This window comes from Camellia sinensis, chromosome 1, assembly GCF_055761805.1.
Source record: "Camellia sinensis isolate YWXY chromosome 1, ASM5576180v1, whole genome shotgun sequence".
Classification (NCBI taxonomy): domain Eukaryota; kingdom Viridiplantae; phylum Streptophyta; class Magnoliopsida; order Ericales; family Theaceae; genus Camellia; species Camellia sinensis.
In genome coordinates, this window is record NC_138961.1 from 237838845 (window position 1) to 237854262 (window position 15418).

At 35.2% G+C, this 15418-nt stretch overlaps 1 protein-coding gene across 2 annotated transcripts; it reads right to left on the minus strand.

The window, feature by feature from the left end:
- Nucleotides 1–250: 250 nt before the first annotated feature.
- Nucleotides 251–14455, minus strand: AAR3 (defective in cullin neddylation protein (DUF298)). 2 transcript variants are annotated; one of them, XM_082899336.1, is made up of 10 exons: nucleotides 14089–14455; nucleotides 13017–13146; nucleotides 10509–10560; nucleotides 10233–10308; nucleotides 10049–10131; nucleotides 8339–8435; nucleotides 7203–7248; nucleotides 1743–1825; nucleotides 1353–1634; nucleotides 251–714 (listed from the first exon to the last, which is right to left on the minus strand). In XM_082899336.1, exons 1-10 carry the CDS (start codon nucleotides 14144–14146, stop codon nucleotides 692–694), a joined length of 930 nt encoding a protein of 309 aa, XP_082755462.1. In that variant the 5' UTR covers nucleotides 14147–14455; the 3' UTR covers nucleotides 251–691. The 2 variants fall into 2 exon arrangements, with proteins under 2 accessions (XP_082755462.1, XP_082755459.1); XM_082899333.1 differs by lacking the exon at nucleotides 251–714 and having other exon boundaries at nucleotides 1153–1634.
- Nucleotides 14456–15418: the final 963 nt, after the last annotated feature.

The following is a 15418-nucleotide window of genomic DNA, read 5'->3' on the forward strand; positions in this document are numbered from 1 at the left end:
TCTACTCAGATCAAGGTCTCTCTTTAGATCCGGTTAATTATGCTCGACTTAGGCCACTGAATCAAGGCATGCAAGCCTGAATTGGCAGTGAAACCCTGGGGAAGATGAATTTCCTAATCGAACAAATTAGGAGGGACCATGAGAGGTACCTTCTGACAAACTCAATTCTGTAAAGAAAGACATAATTCAGTAAAAGTTCATTCCCTCGTACCCACCAGAGCATAATCAATAATGTCATACTGCAACCATGTTTCAAAGATACTATCAAAACCCACTCTTATCTCTAATCCAGATGATCACATAATGGCCTTGCAACAATACTTACCTCTTTGAGTGAGAGGTCTGGCCATGTCTATCAAATTGCTGAAATAAATCAGCAACTTGAATAATAATCAAGAACACAAAAAGAAAACTTCATTAAAGAGACCAGTTCCACAAGGAAAGTGACAAATACAATGAAGATACAAGTTCCATGGATAGTTTACGCCAATTGAGCCTTGTCGAGTTTTCCTTGGGATGACGTATGGTACCACTCAATGCCGGACAACTCTCAGAAAATCACCCAAGACGTCAAATCTGTATCATCATAACAGAGGGCATAGGACTCTGTCCAGGTGCAGATAGTCCACATTACCAGACAAACGGCTGCCGTTCACCAAGACTTCAGTTGTTGATTCCTGTCATCAAGTCATCAGCTTCCTTGACCTTCAGGCACTGGGCATCAGCGAAAACCATTTCTCATCATGTAAGTAGCATGGGAAACAAGACAATGAAATACTCTGCAACTTGAATTTGTTACTGAAAGTAGTGATGATAATTTTGATAAGCATGCAATGGAACCACAAGTTCATATTTCTATTCTGCCTATTCGCCAAAAACACATACCAAATTATAAGGGCATGCAACAGGGAAGGAAGAACATTTCAGAATCTTAAAGCATGAAAAATAGTTGCCTGGTAAGAAAACATGAGTCATGACATGAATTCAATCATTAAAACAATGCTCCAACTAAACTGATAACAAACAGTGACAGTGTCCATCCAGAAAAAGGTAAAACTAAATCCATCAAAGAAGCCTCAGAGCAGACTGCAATCACTCAACCACCAAATATTAGTAATTACAATCAAACTTCAATGTATGAAAACTAAAACAAAATGGCAATTGGGGATAGTTTTATTGATTTTGCCAGTCAAACGATGAAACATGTAGTACATATAAGTTACAAACGCATGCAAAGCAAATAAAGAAAACCATATCAACTCATAGTAGGTAACTTCCATGCTTTTTATTCTGAGGGGAGATCTATGTATAGGAGACTCTCCTTTCCCTATCAAACTGCAAACAGGACCGACCTGAGAAGAGCCCCGCAAATCCCTTGGATAGACAACCTTCAACGGCACATGGAGACTTTGAGCAACCTAACATGCCATTGTGTTTGACAATGTCCATGGAGTCATCTGATGCATTCCCAAGTAAATTCTCCACCCAGTTCACTGGTTTGTCAGTGACAAGAGTGTGCCTTCTCTTAGAATTCAGTAGGAGCTTGGAGCCAACAAATTTATCTGAGGATTCCAGTTCATCTCTTTGAAAGTCTTCGGATATCTTCCTCTTCAAACCTGGAAAGATTTTCAACCCTGCCATATGATCACATTGTAGTTAAGTCGAAAGACTAATTTATATGTGAAAATTCATTACAGTCAACTTGTGGCAAAAATGATGTATTTTCCAAAATGGCAGAATACCAGGGAGAGGATCTTCAAATGGCTGGTTTTCCGATACACCACAGCTACAAAATAAGTTTGAATTGTCATTGGATCCCATGATCCTGCAATGTAAAGCACAATTTCAGGCAAATCAATTTTATCACTAAAAATAATGAAAACCCAAATATATATATATATATATGAAGGTGGTGCAGGATAGGTGTAAGAAAAGTAGTGGTGCCAATCAATAGTTGTCATAAAATCAGTTTAACAGTGGCCTCGTTTGGGAAGTGGCTATTTTAGAGGCTTTTTGGCTTTTTGGCCATTTTAGTTTTTGTGTTTGGGAAGATGAGATGGATTTTTATTTGAGTTGTTGTATTGAAAAATGTGTTGAAATGATGTTTGAAGTTAAAATGACAAATTTGTCCCTAAAATTACAATTTTTTAAATTGATGTAAAGGGGCAAAATCGTAATTTACCAAGTGATGTAACAATTTGTCAATGTGACAGTGTAGGCTGTGCCTACACTGTCCGGCAGCTGCACCTTTTTTTTTTTTTTTTTTTTCCTAAATAAAAAGGGTTGAACAGTGGGGCTTTTTGGCTTATTTTTAATTTAAGGCTATATTAGCCTGAACCCTTGTTTCCCAAACAGCGCCAGTATGTTTAAGGCCATCTCTAGGGGCCAACTACACAAATCTTTTCACCATTCAGATCAATGGAGACCATAGCTTTGCCAGTGCATGGTTTAACATCTAAAAATTTTCAGCCTTGCTATACATATCATGGCAACCGCCAAGAAAATCAAGTAGTTCAAAGTGCTTTGCCCACAAAATAGATTTCTTACTTCTCATTGTGTCCTAGCACTGGATGAAACCAACAGTCACGTGGATACTATGGTTTGGTGATACCTATGAAACACGGGTACTCTGAAAATAGTGTCGTACACGTACCGGGTACTTACCGGGTGCGGGTACGCGTACCGATATGGCTGCACGCATACCGGGTACGGCAAAAAGTAGTCAGGTACATCTGGTTCGGTCGGGTACGGAATGGGTACGGCATGGGTACGTCTTGGGTACGGCATGGGTACGCCTTTGGTGCGTTTCGGGTACGTTGGGGGCAAAAATCAAATTTTCTGGAGAATTGAGGGGTACCGGAGCAATATTAAGAAAAATTTAAAAAAGAAAAAGAAAAAATGATATATACAAATGAAGTTTGTTTTGCCCTAATCTCATCACTTTTGCCCTATTCTCATCAGTTGAGCAACACAGCACCAAGAGGCGACATAGAAGCAAAGAGGCAACGGCGACCCCGCCATTCCCTTCCAGTGACGGCGACGCAAGGAGTTCCAGTGAGTCTTCTTCCTCTTCTTCTTCGTCTTCATCTTCTTCTTCGCCTTCTTCTTCTTTGTTTCATCTTCCACCCTCGCCTTCTCTCATCTTCTTCGTTTCTTCTTCTTTATCTCATTTTTTTTTTTTTTTTTTTTTTTTTTGCAGAGATCAGCAAGCATCTATTTTCGTCCCCTGCATATCAGCCATACCTAGCAACCAAGCAACTGATATGATTTTGTTTTTTGGTTTTTTTTGTCCCTTGTTGCATAACTTGTTTTTGTCCCTGAATAACTGGTCAGAATTTTTTTCCCCTGAATAACTTGTTTTTGTCCCTTCATTTTTTTCCCCTGGTCAGAATCTCTTCATCTTTATTTTTTTTGTTTTTTTTCTTGTTTCTTGTTTCTTCTTCAGAGAGGTATAATCTAATGTAGAACCAAAAAAAATTAGAGAGGTATAGAACCAAGTTATTCAATCATATTTAGAACAAAAAAAAAAATTAGATCAAAAAAATTAATAAATTAGAACACAAAAATTAATAATCAATCATACTTACATAATGTTAATAATCAAAAAAATTAATTAGAACAAAATTATCCCTCACCAGAAGAATGTTAATCAAAAAAATTAATTAGAAATTTAAAACAAAGTTATTCCTCAACAGAATGTTAATAATCACAAATATTATTTTTAATAATCAAAAATATTATTTTTTATGTTTATAGGAAAATGAGTTCGTCAAGCAGTTTAGGTTCATCTGCTGCAAGTGCTTCTGCTCCTTCCATTGATCAATCTGGAGATGAAAATGCTCCTCTTTGGGGCTATGTTACAAAATTAGTTATAAGGGGAGAAGGAGGAAGTGGTAATACAAAATTTAAGTGTAATTTTTGTAACACTGAATACCAAGGGTCATATTCTAGAGTTAGAGCCCATTTGTTGCTACTTACTGGCCATGGAATTAGAGTGTGTGCAATTGTGAAGAACAAAAGTGATCTTCTTTATGAAATTCGAAAGGCAGATCAAGAAGCTGAGAACCGGAAAAAAATGGCAAAGCCAAAAAATGTTCCTTTACCACCTCTATCTTCTCAAATTAGTGCTAGCCACGGCGGTATTGAAGATGTTGGAACATTTAGAATGGAAGGTTATGCACCAAGAAAGAGAAAGGCAATTAGGAGTAGTCCTTTAGATAAGGCATTCAATCAAAGTGCTAGAGAACATTTACATTCTTTAATTGCTCGTATGTTCTATTCAGCCGGTTTGCCTTTCCATTTTGCTAGGAATCCATACTTTGTGGATGCTTTTCAATATGCTGCTGAGAATCAAATTGTCGGGTATGTCCCTCGTGGATATAATTTGTTGAGGACTACCTTACTTCAAAAAGAAAGGGAGTCATGGAATGAGAAGGGGTTGAGTATAGTATCTGATGGATGGACTGATGCACAAAGGAGGCCTCTCATTAATTTTATGGCAACATGTAATGGTGGAGCTATGTTTATAAAAGCTGTTAATTGTGAGGGTGAGACCAAGGACAAGTATCATATTGCCAAATTAATTAGTGAAGTAATTGATGAAGTGGGTCCTAATAATGTAATTTAGGTAATCACTGACAATGCTCTTGTTTGTAGTGCAGCTGGATCAATTATTCAAGGTAATTATCCGAAGATCTTTTGGACACCTTGTGTAGTGCACACTCTTAATCTTGCTCTTAAGAACATTTGTGCTGCAAAGGAAATTGGAGTTGCTGCATATGCTTATGATGAATGCCATTGGATCACTACTGTGATTGATGATGTAATGTTTGTGAAAAATTTCATCATGAATCATTCTATGAGATTAGCTATTTTTAATGAGTTTGTACGTTTGAAGCTACTTTCTGTTGTAAATACACGCTTTGCATCTGCAATTGTTATGCTAAAAAAGTTTAAACTTATATATCATGGTCTCCAAACAATGGTGATAAGTGACAAATGGGCTTCTTACAAGGAAGATGATGTTGGGAAAGCAGCTGTTGTAAAGGAAAAGTTGTTGAATGATGTTTGGTGGGATAAGATTGAATATATACTCTCATTCACATTTGCCTATTTATGAGATGCTTAGATTTTGTGACACCGATAAGCCATGTCTACATTTGGTTTATGAGATGGATTAAATGATTGAACAAGTGAAGGCATCCATCTATAGGCGTGAAGGGAAGTCAGAAAATGAAGAGTCGTCCTTTTACTCTGTAGTGCATCAAATATTAGTGGAAAGGTGAACAAAAAGTAGCACACCTCTTCATTGCCTTGCTCATTCCTTGAATCCAAGATATAATTCACATTAGACTCATAGTTTATACTTTAATTTTTTTCATTGCATAATTTACTTATTATTTTTTTCTAATTATGAAATCTAGGTATTATAGTGGGATGTGGCTTCATGAAAATCCCATTCGTGTTCCTCCTCACAAAGATATTGAAATTTTTGAGATGAGAATCAAGTGTTTTAAGAGATACTTTCCTGATTCAGATGAGAGAAGGGTTGTTAATACAGAGCATGCAAAGTTTTCAGGTTGTTTAGAAAGTTTTAGTGACTCTGACTCAATATGTGATAGAGGAGTAATGGAACCAGTGGTTTGGTGGTTGGCACATGGCTCTTCTGCACCTATGCTCCAATCCTTGGCAGTGAAATTACTTAGCCAACCATGTTCCTCATCATGTTGTGAAAGGAATTGGAGCAACTACTCTTTCATTCACTCCATGAGGAGGAATAAAATGACACCACAACAGTGCGAGGATTTGGTTTTTGTGCACTCCAATATTCGCCTCTTATCAAGGAGGAGTCAACTATACACAGAAGGAGAGACCAAGTTATGGGACGTTGGGGGAGATGCATTTGATTCATTGGAGGGTTCTGGTTTCCTTGAAATTGCAAATCTTTCACTTGATGAGCCAGAGATGGAAGCTATTTTATTCAATGATGAAGTTGATGGAAGTGAACATTGAAGTGTCAAGTTTAGATATATAAGGCTTTCTTTTGTTTTTTTTTCTTTGTTTGTGTTATGGACTGAATTGGCCTTGTTTTTCTTTTGGTGTTGGTTGTTTTTCCTTTGCTTGGATTATGGACTGAATTGGTGTTGGTTATTTTGAATTGAAATATATTAATATTTGTCTTTTAGTTTTATAGTTCTCTTTTTAGTTTTGATATTTAATTTCAATTTGTAGGTTGGATCTTTTAACCGTAATTATAAAAAATAAAAAAATAAAAAAAATATCGGCATACCGTAGCCGTACCCGTATCCTACTTTTTTGGGATTTTGCCGTATCGGCGTACCCGCACTCGTACCCGCACCGTACTCGTACCCGCACCCGTGCTTCCTAGGGTGATACAGATACTAGTGTCAAGTGCCAATACAGACAGTTGTTGCCAATGTCTCAATGTATGTCAAAAAAAATAATTTAAAAAATAATACAATATTTTTTTAAAAAATGTACATATGTACCTCAATACGCAAGTTCATACTCCTGTATCGCCTATTCCTCAATGGCATTTATCCCATTCATTTATGGAGCTGGGGCTGACCCATCTTTCAAAGTTGAATTTTAAGGTTCAAAAGACATGAGAATAAGTCTTGCCATTGGAGCATAAAGAGCTCCATGAACAAGTAAAAACGATAGGGAAGAACTCTACCTTATATATTTTATTTCTCCTGCTGCTGCTATAAAGGTCAGTTTCTATGGGACAAAATTTATGGTTTCCTGTATTCAACGTTGAAGGAGGTAGATTGGGTACTGCAGCCATCTCGCATCAAGAGCCAAGAGTATCTGAATGAAGAGAATCTCTATCTATCTCTCTGGTTCTCTCTATCTCTTTTTGTTTGTTCCTTTTTTTTCCTTTTGAATGAAACCAACAGTCAAATTTGTTTTTCTTTTTTGCTTTGGAATATATAAAATTATGAAAATGCACTTTTGATCACATCTTCAAATCAAACACATAATATCAACGAATGATTCCATCCTTTCTCAGAGCTAGCAGAGAATTAGTAATAATGAGAACAATAACAATAAAAGCAACAATGACAACAATAAAAGCAATTATGACAACAATAACAATAAAAGCAGTTACGACAACAATAACAATAAAAGGAACACACTACAAATTCTGTAAGAAAAAGATCAATGGATAGAGATCAAACCTATACATGTGCTCAACAAAGTCATCTATTAAAACAGGCCAAGCCCCTGCAGAAAAGGAATGAAAACAAGCACCATTACTTCCATTCCTAATATAGTGAGATCCAACATTTCTTTCTATTGTATATTAAAACGGAATTCTATGCTAAGCCATTAATGTTCTAGTATTATAAGAGAGTAATATTTGAGCAACTTCAACCACAGCAACAAAGTTCCTCATCAGAAACTCAACTTTTAGTGAAGGTAGCCCTTATTGATGAAAACGATGTTACAATGGAGATGAGAAACAACCTTTGGTCCCCAAGAGGAGGTGGGGCATTTAGTTCAAGACATTCAACAAGAGAAAACGACTAAGGTTTCCAAATGCAGGCATACCACAACCTTCACATCTGTGAAGAGACCACAGAGCAAGTGATACCTTTGAATATCGATGAAAAGGAAAAAACAACAATGTTAAGTTGAAGACTCATATGAAATTAACATGGTTTTGTTTTTTGCATTCCCACAGTAACCCTAGTCAAACTAACAACAGAAGAAGAAAATTAACGAAGTCAAAAACATGGAAGAAACAATAAAAAGGAAAATCCATGAAATAGGCTGACCAATAATAAGATAAAAAAAAAAAACAATCAATAATTTTGCCTGCAGCCCAACAAAAAATGGAAGGGAAAGCAGCCGTGTACTTCCTCCTCAATAAGTCTACATACATGAATCTTTTAAAGTGCCACAGTAACCATCAAACTCAGGAACACAAGTGTCGGTCAAAGAGTTTCCAAAATAAACATCACATATAAGCAAACAAGCTGATATAAAGCAGTCAAGTGATTGAAAAACAGTACACAAAATAGAAGAACCAAACAAGCAATGCTGACAACAGCTAATAAAATAAAATGAAGAGAGATTAGGCCAAGTTTGGGAAAACTAAATAAGTGCACTTTTTGACTTTTTATGAAATATGGGTTGGATTTGGGTTAGGTTTGAAGTGATGTATTAGAGAGATGATGTGACTTAAATAAGATGATGTGACTTAAATAGGATAGTGACTTTTTGACTTTTTGGATTTTTTGGAGTATGCCAAACTTGGACTAAGTTTCCAACATGGCCTACATGAGTGTGAAATAATGTACAAGCACCATACCTTCAGGATCATATCCTTCAAGGTTTTCATGTACACACCGGCTGAACGCTAAAACTTGCTTCCATGTGTCCTCCGATATGTTATGCCGCTGATTTTTCTAAGAGAAATTCAATAAATTAGTAATTTCATAAACTGATTGTTACTTTCTAGGGGGAAAACAGAGAGAATATCAGAAGGACAGGTATGTGGTTAAACCCAACTTGCACAGAACATCTAGAAAACCCAGTTTAAAACACCACCAAATGCAGAGAAAAAATGGCATAACATTTGGGCACACTGTTTAGAGTATTATAAATTAAATAAATTACATGAAACAATGTCTTTGTTATGCAACCATATGAACATTATGCTTTGAAGTTCTGATATACACAAAAAATAGTAAGCTCCACCACAAGAGTATTTCTACAGTCGTAGTGTGGACTTTCTAAATCTAAAATATGTAAAATCCAGAGATAATCTCTTTGAGCCAAATGTAACGAACAAAACACTTTTGAGGTTCAAGTTCAACTTGGTATTGAACAGAATCATGGAAAATGCTTTGAAGCTTCCATATTGTCCACATTACGCTACCCACTTGAACCATTAAAAATGAAAGATCTTTAAAAAAAAAATCCCCATCCTTCAATTCCTAAGAGGAAAGCCGAAATCTAGAATAAATATCTTTTTCCTATGGATTTGCTCTTGCCTTGGTAGTTTTTCTTTAATTTCTTTGGGATTCATTTCATATGTTAAAAAATGTTCCCATCCCAGTTGAAACCACAATTCTATCTCAACGTAAACACAATTCTATCTTGATTTGATAGCTCACTCCAATGGTGAGAATCAAAATTTTCATCAAATCTTTTTAAAGATACCGAGCCTATTCCAAAAATTTCCTCCAACCAATTTTGGTGAAAAAACCATCTCCAATCCTTATCTTTTAATAATTTCATCAAACTTAAGTGAAAAAAGGCTTGTCGGAAATTTGGTGAAAGATTTGGTTCATCTTTGATTTGACAAAAAAAGTGCTTCTCCCTTGATTTGATACAAGTTTGACGAAAGGATTGGACCTCATTTTCATCAAAATTTTCATCAAACTTAAATTTGACGAAGGATTTGGTGAAGGGATGGAGATGCTATGAATCCTTTAATTATGTATCTTAAATAAAAGACTCCTCACATGTCCTCGAATTCTTTTTATCTTTTTATCTTTTCCTAACTCAGTTCATTAAAATTGAACACCAAATTGAAAATAATACCTAGCACCTGTACTGATTTCAACACTCACAACCGACATGTATAAAGAACGTGAGGGATCTGATATCTAACTTGTGAAGAGAAGAAAAGACACAATGATGGCATTAAAGAAATCATAGTTGGCTATACCACAGGAGAAAGATCTACTGTGAATATGTAAGTGAATGAACAACTAGATTTGATATATGCATGCCGGTTGCATACATGAAACTCTATAAAGAAAGGGCAAGTACAGATCACCAATGATCATACAAAATATTTATAGACAGCAGGCATTTAAACTATCAGTATAATTTTGCAAAAGACGTTAACCAGCCAATGGAACTTTTGAGGAAATATTTAGAACAATGTAAGAAAGACAAACATAGAATTTGCCATTCTTTTTTTAATCTTTTACCGTATAAATATAAAACTAACCATATCTCTATAGACATATGGTGAACATTGAGTTTTTTTGACATAATATCATCATACCTCCACAAAATCGCACCATTGGTTTAGCAGTCTAAACCTTCCTGCTAACACTATTCTCCAACAAGTTACTGCCTTACTTACAGCTGAAAAATATTCAGAAGAGAAAGAGTGGGGTGCAGTTCAAGTTAGATATCTATAACCCACATTTTGACTCCAGATGGTAAGAACACATTACAATACTTACTGATATTCTTTTGACCATTTTCACGGCAAATGAAGAACACAAAATCATAGAAGCGTGAGAACTCTGAAAAGTCAACCTACAAACAAAAAAAATGTCCAGGTAAAATCTACTACTGCATATCATCTGGGTTCCAAAGGAGATATACAACAGACAAAGAGAGGAGACAATGGTGGATATGCTTCAGGTGAGACTGGCAATGAATATTGAATAATAAAAAGCAATTAAGCATAAAAGAAAAACATGTTCAACTAGACATATCAAAGTACAATATCTCACCATCAAGTCTAGCCCTGACATGAGCTGGAAGATTTCATCGAAAATCGACACCCTGTCACAAGAATAATGTCTTTCATGAAAATTGAAAAAATTTTAAATTGTTTAAAAAATGCAATCAAATGCTAATTTAACAGGAAAAATTTCAAAAGTAAATGCACAAATAAAATAGAAGACGAAGGTGGAGATAATGCCAAAATAGTTAGAATCTCAATATACTTCTTCACAAACATCAAGGCCATGCTACATGGACTCTTCATAATGACTTAAACAAACGTGTTGGACACCTGACACTAGGATAAGGGTGTAGGATATGTGTCTGATACTTTCCACTGAACACTTCTTTAACACTATCATTAAAAATAGTGTTAAATATTGTATGTCACATGTAACACTATTTTCTTTCACATAATAATAATAGATTAAAAATATGAAAATATGACCATATTTTACCGAGTCTGCATACCCTTAAATTCTAAGTTTGATGGGTCCAACCTCTAGATAAGCACATGCACCCGACACTAGGAGTGTTCAAAAAAGCGATTGACCCGACTAACCCGCTCAATCTGAATTGAACCAACGCTCTACGGTCGGCTTCATCACCACAAATGGTCAGCTATGGTTTCAAATCTTTCAAAACCATTGATTTTCAGTCGGTCAACAGTTCCAAGAACAAAATACATCTGCCATTTTTCTATTGGCAATTAAAGTTGCACATTATTACTAAATACATCTGCTATTTTTCTATTGGCCCTTGGGTATTACACTTATCACTTCCACTTAATTACTTTGCCAATATCAGTGCAAGTCTTAAAAGCAAACCCATGTGATGTATCGCATATATCAAATCATTCAACCTTTTCTCTTCCTTCACAAATAAATTTTCAGTTTTCAGTTCAAGCGTCTCTTTCTTTTTCTTTTTTTTTTGATAAATAGTGTTCTCTTTCTTTTTTTTTTTTCTCTCTCTCTCCACAAGCAGTCAAGCAACTCTTCATCTCTCTACAAACTGTTGGTGGCGACGAAGCAACAAGAAGATTGGCTGTGGCGATGCTTGACGCAATCTCAGAGGGATGGCAACATCTAACTCACTTCCTCTCTCACTCTCTGATCTCATTCCTCCATCTACCGTCATGAAACCCCTTCTACTTCCTCCCCTCTACAATTTACGTCCCCTCCTGAAGCCCCCTTTTCTCAATCCTCAACCTTTTTCTAAGATTAAAACAAATGTCAGATGTTGCTCGCCCAAACCGAAAATCAACCGTTGAAGATAGATCCGATGCTTTGTAGTTTTGGCAAGTGCTCAGTCGGAATTGGGTGCTTTTTTTCCATACCTGATCTAGTCAGGTCGAGTGACGTTTTGACAGTAAACCCGAGCCAACTCGACCCGTGAACAGCCCTACCCGACATTCATACCTAAGTCCGTGTAACTTAAAGTGAAACAACTTATGTTGATTGGAGGGAAAAAAAAACATGTGAACAAATCCTAAAAGTTCACATATTTTCAATGTTTGTCCAAGAACAATTTAACTTAAAAATAAAAAGGAATTCAACCTAATGGGTCCAACCTCTTCATTAGTTAATAAAATTCTATACTAACCTGAATCCAAGATAGGAAATGTTTTAAACTCTATATTTCACATGATAAGCATTTGGCTTGATACGTCATACTCTCACTAATCCTTTCACTCGTCCAAAATTTTTGGGTGAAAAAATCTTCGCAAAGACAACAATGATGCCTCAAAGATTGGTTAGTACTCTCATATATTCTCAAATTCCTTAAATTGTAGCACTTACTTTTGCATTTTAACAAAATCCATTCTGCCTTTTCAAAAAATAAAATAAAATAAAATTTGTTCTCTCAAATTTCTTCCGTAAATTATAAAATTTCCCCTTCATCTCTTGACATATTTGACATGTATTTCTTCGCAATAACATCCTCTCCAAAACAGAGCTGTGAGCAAGCTAGTACGCATATTATGCAGCACAGTATACTATATGTTGAAACCACAAATTTGTATTAGTCGTATGATTTGAATCCACATCCTGTAGAAACTTCACACATTTATTTCATGTGATACAACAACCACATCCCCCCCACCCCCCAATAAATACTGGCTAGTTGTATATTTAAAATAAAAACTATAAATTTTCTTCATGCTCAAGCTAAATTTTCCCTACTGCCAAAAAGAAAAGAAAAATAAATATTCGAAAAATTTCATCAAACTTCAAATATTTGTCCCCATCCACCACCTTATCAACACTAATTTCAATAAACCTCTCCCATTGCGGCAAAAAATTAAAAATTAAATTAAATGGTTTTCAAAAATAGTAATCTCAAAGTTATTATTGCAAGCCTAACCAGAGAACTCAAATCAACTATCATGAATCCAAAGTAATTGAACCTGTAAAACTCATTTGAAACTTGAGTTGGTCAAACCACACCTAAACTGTCCAACTTTAAATTTTGAGCTTCATCAGCCTCCATGTTTCCACAATTATGCACAGACATACCTTGTATGCACCCTTGACTCCATCAATTTCAAGAGATGACTCAATGCCTCTCTTGATAAATTGCCTTTCTGTGATTCATCACATGGTCTGTGGCCTTCCTCCCCACAAGCATATGCACCTGATGTAATGTCTGCAAAAGACGGCTCATAAATTGAATCTATCAAAAGAGATACCCATGGACTACAGGTGCACATAAACTAAATAGGATTGATTGATTGATTGACTAAAACCATGCAAGATGCAGTGTTCAGAAAAACTTCTGCGTCATGAACATCATTATTTCTTATAAATTACTACATGTACATGCTATATTATTAATTTATTGAGTGTCTTTAGTGCACCCATTTCACTGCATAGAATTATAAATTCTTATTGAGCCAAAGAATACTAAGTGTCATAGGCATCAATATAGCCAATTCAGGATAAACATTCTCTACGCATAATGATGAATGCGAATTTGTCCTATACATATAAAAGGAAACAACAAACATGCACACCATTCAAACTTCTTAAATGTCCGCTCAAGCTCTAAATATTTGATTAATTTCTTGATCAACTTAAACAATTCAATCTAAGAAAGCCTAGTATCACAATTACTAAGGGTTGACAACAAAAATCATTTCTCATTAATCATCTCCATATATGGCCAGATTTGTACAAATTTATTAAATCATAAAAAATAAAATAAAAATAAAAATAAAAAAGAGAATTCCATTGATTTTCCTATAAACAGAACCAACATTCTTCTTAATCGTTTTGTTAAATCATTAGTGTGTTTTACTTAAATCCAATACATCATTCCTTCTAATTAGATAGTCTTTATTGCTCAAAATCGTATCTTGTTTTCAACAATCACACCGACCCAAAAAAAAGAATTGTTTCACTATGGCAATAACGAAGTGCAAATCTCGGATAAGATACATTCGAATATTAATTATACAATCATCATCAAAGATTACATATATAAGCTCCGAAGCTTCAGCTTTAATTCAAAACAAACATCGATTGTCACCGAACAATTAATCACAAAAAAAAAAACATGAAATGGGTTGAAATAAAATCGGTAACTTACCACGATATCGTCTATAAATCTCATAAATATCAAATTGAATTGAATCGGACGAGTCCATGGCGGAATGGTATGGAAGCTGAACGGAACTAGGGATCCTTGAGCACAGAGATCCCTAGCTGATTCGCGGGTTGAAAAAAATGAAACCCTAGAAGAACTCAATAAAAGCTCTATAGAGAGAGTATCTGTCTTTGTTTCAGGGTGAGGGTGTGGGTGTGGGTGTGGGTGTGGGTGTGTGTATTACGCAAGGTCGCCATAGATTGATTTTTGATTATATCGTGAAACTCCTCTTCCACCTGGAAAGAGAGAATGAGGTGTTGCCGTTCCGCGGCTTGTACACGTAACACGGTGTTAATTCGAGTGAGTGAGTGAAAATAGCATTCGAAACGCACCGGGTTTTATGTCGAACCGGATCTCTTGTCGGTTCGGTTTTTTTTTGCTACCTTCCGGTTTAGTCAGTCCTGTTACTTTCTCGATCTAATTTTAGGCCAAGTTTGAGAAGACTAAATAAGTGTACTTTTTGTCTTTTTGGACTAAAAATTTGAGGTTGAAAATATGGATGTTTGGGTTAACTTTTTGACTTTTTATTGGAAAATGTGTAATAAAAAATTGTAAAAATTGATTTGTAGGGAAAAATTTGAATTGGGAGTTGTGCAAGCCGTAATTGTTGACTTTTGGTGAATAGTGTTAACTTTTTAACTTTTTGAGTAACTTTTTGGCTTTTTGGCTTTTTTGGAACATCCCAAACTTGGCCTTAGTGTCTCTTTAGATCCGCTTATTTTCAGTGGTGGAGTGAAAAAAATTGATAGTGAAGAGATTAATAGTAAGTGGATTAATAGTGATGAATTATTAAATTATTTTTATATAAAATAATAAAACAAATAAAGAAATATAAAAAATCAAACATTAATATTTTAAAAAAAATTCCCAATATATAAAAAATAAAAAAAATTCTAATCCTCTCACTATTTTTCTAATACCATCTCTACATCCTCTTTCTCAATCCCCCTTTCAAGGCTTTTACTAATACCAAGGGATTAGGAGTCTCCTACCCATCTCTCAAAACAAACACCACATATAATAGTCTCACCTCACTATCAATCTCAATTCTCTCCCTAAAACCCCAAACCATCTCTCAAAACAAACACTACATATAGTAGTCTCACCTCAATATCAATCTCAATTCTCTCCCTAAAACCCCAAATAAACGGGACCCTTGAGATATAGGGATTGTTTGGGTTTGTTTATTTAGTATATATATATATATATTTTTTTTATAAAAAGTTGCGTGAAAAAGTATAAAGTTAGGTCTTGTTCGGCAATTTATTATTTT

Coding starts and splice junctions, on each gene's coding strand:
- AAR3 (XM_082899333.1), bottom strand. CDS start 14,146: ATGGACTCGTCCGATTCAATTCAATTTGATATTTATGAGATTTATAGA. Junction 13,147..14,088: donor GATTTATAGACGATATCGTG/GTAAGTTACCGA, acceptor CGTCTTTTGCAG/ACATTACATCAGGTGCATAT. Junction 7,249..8,338: donor TGAAGGATATGATCCTGAAG/GTATGGTGCTTG, acceptor CCTTTTCTGCAG/GGGCTTGGCCTGTTTTAATA.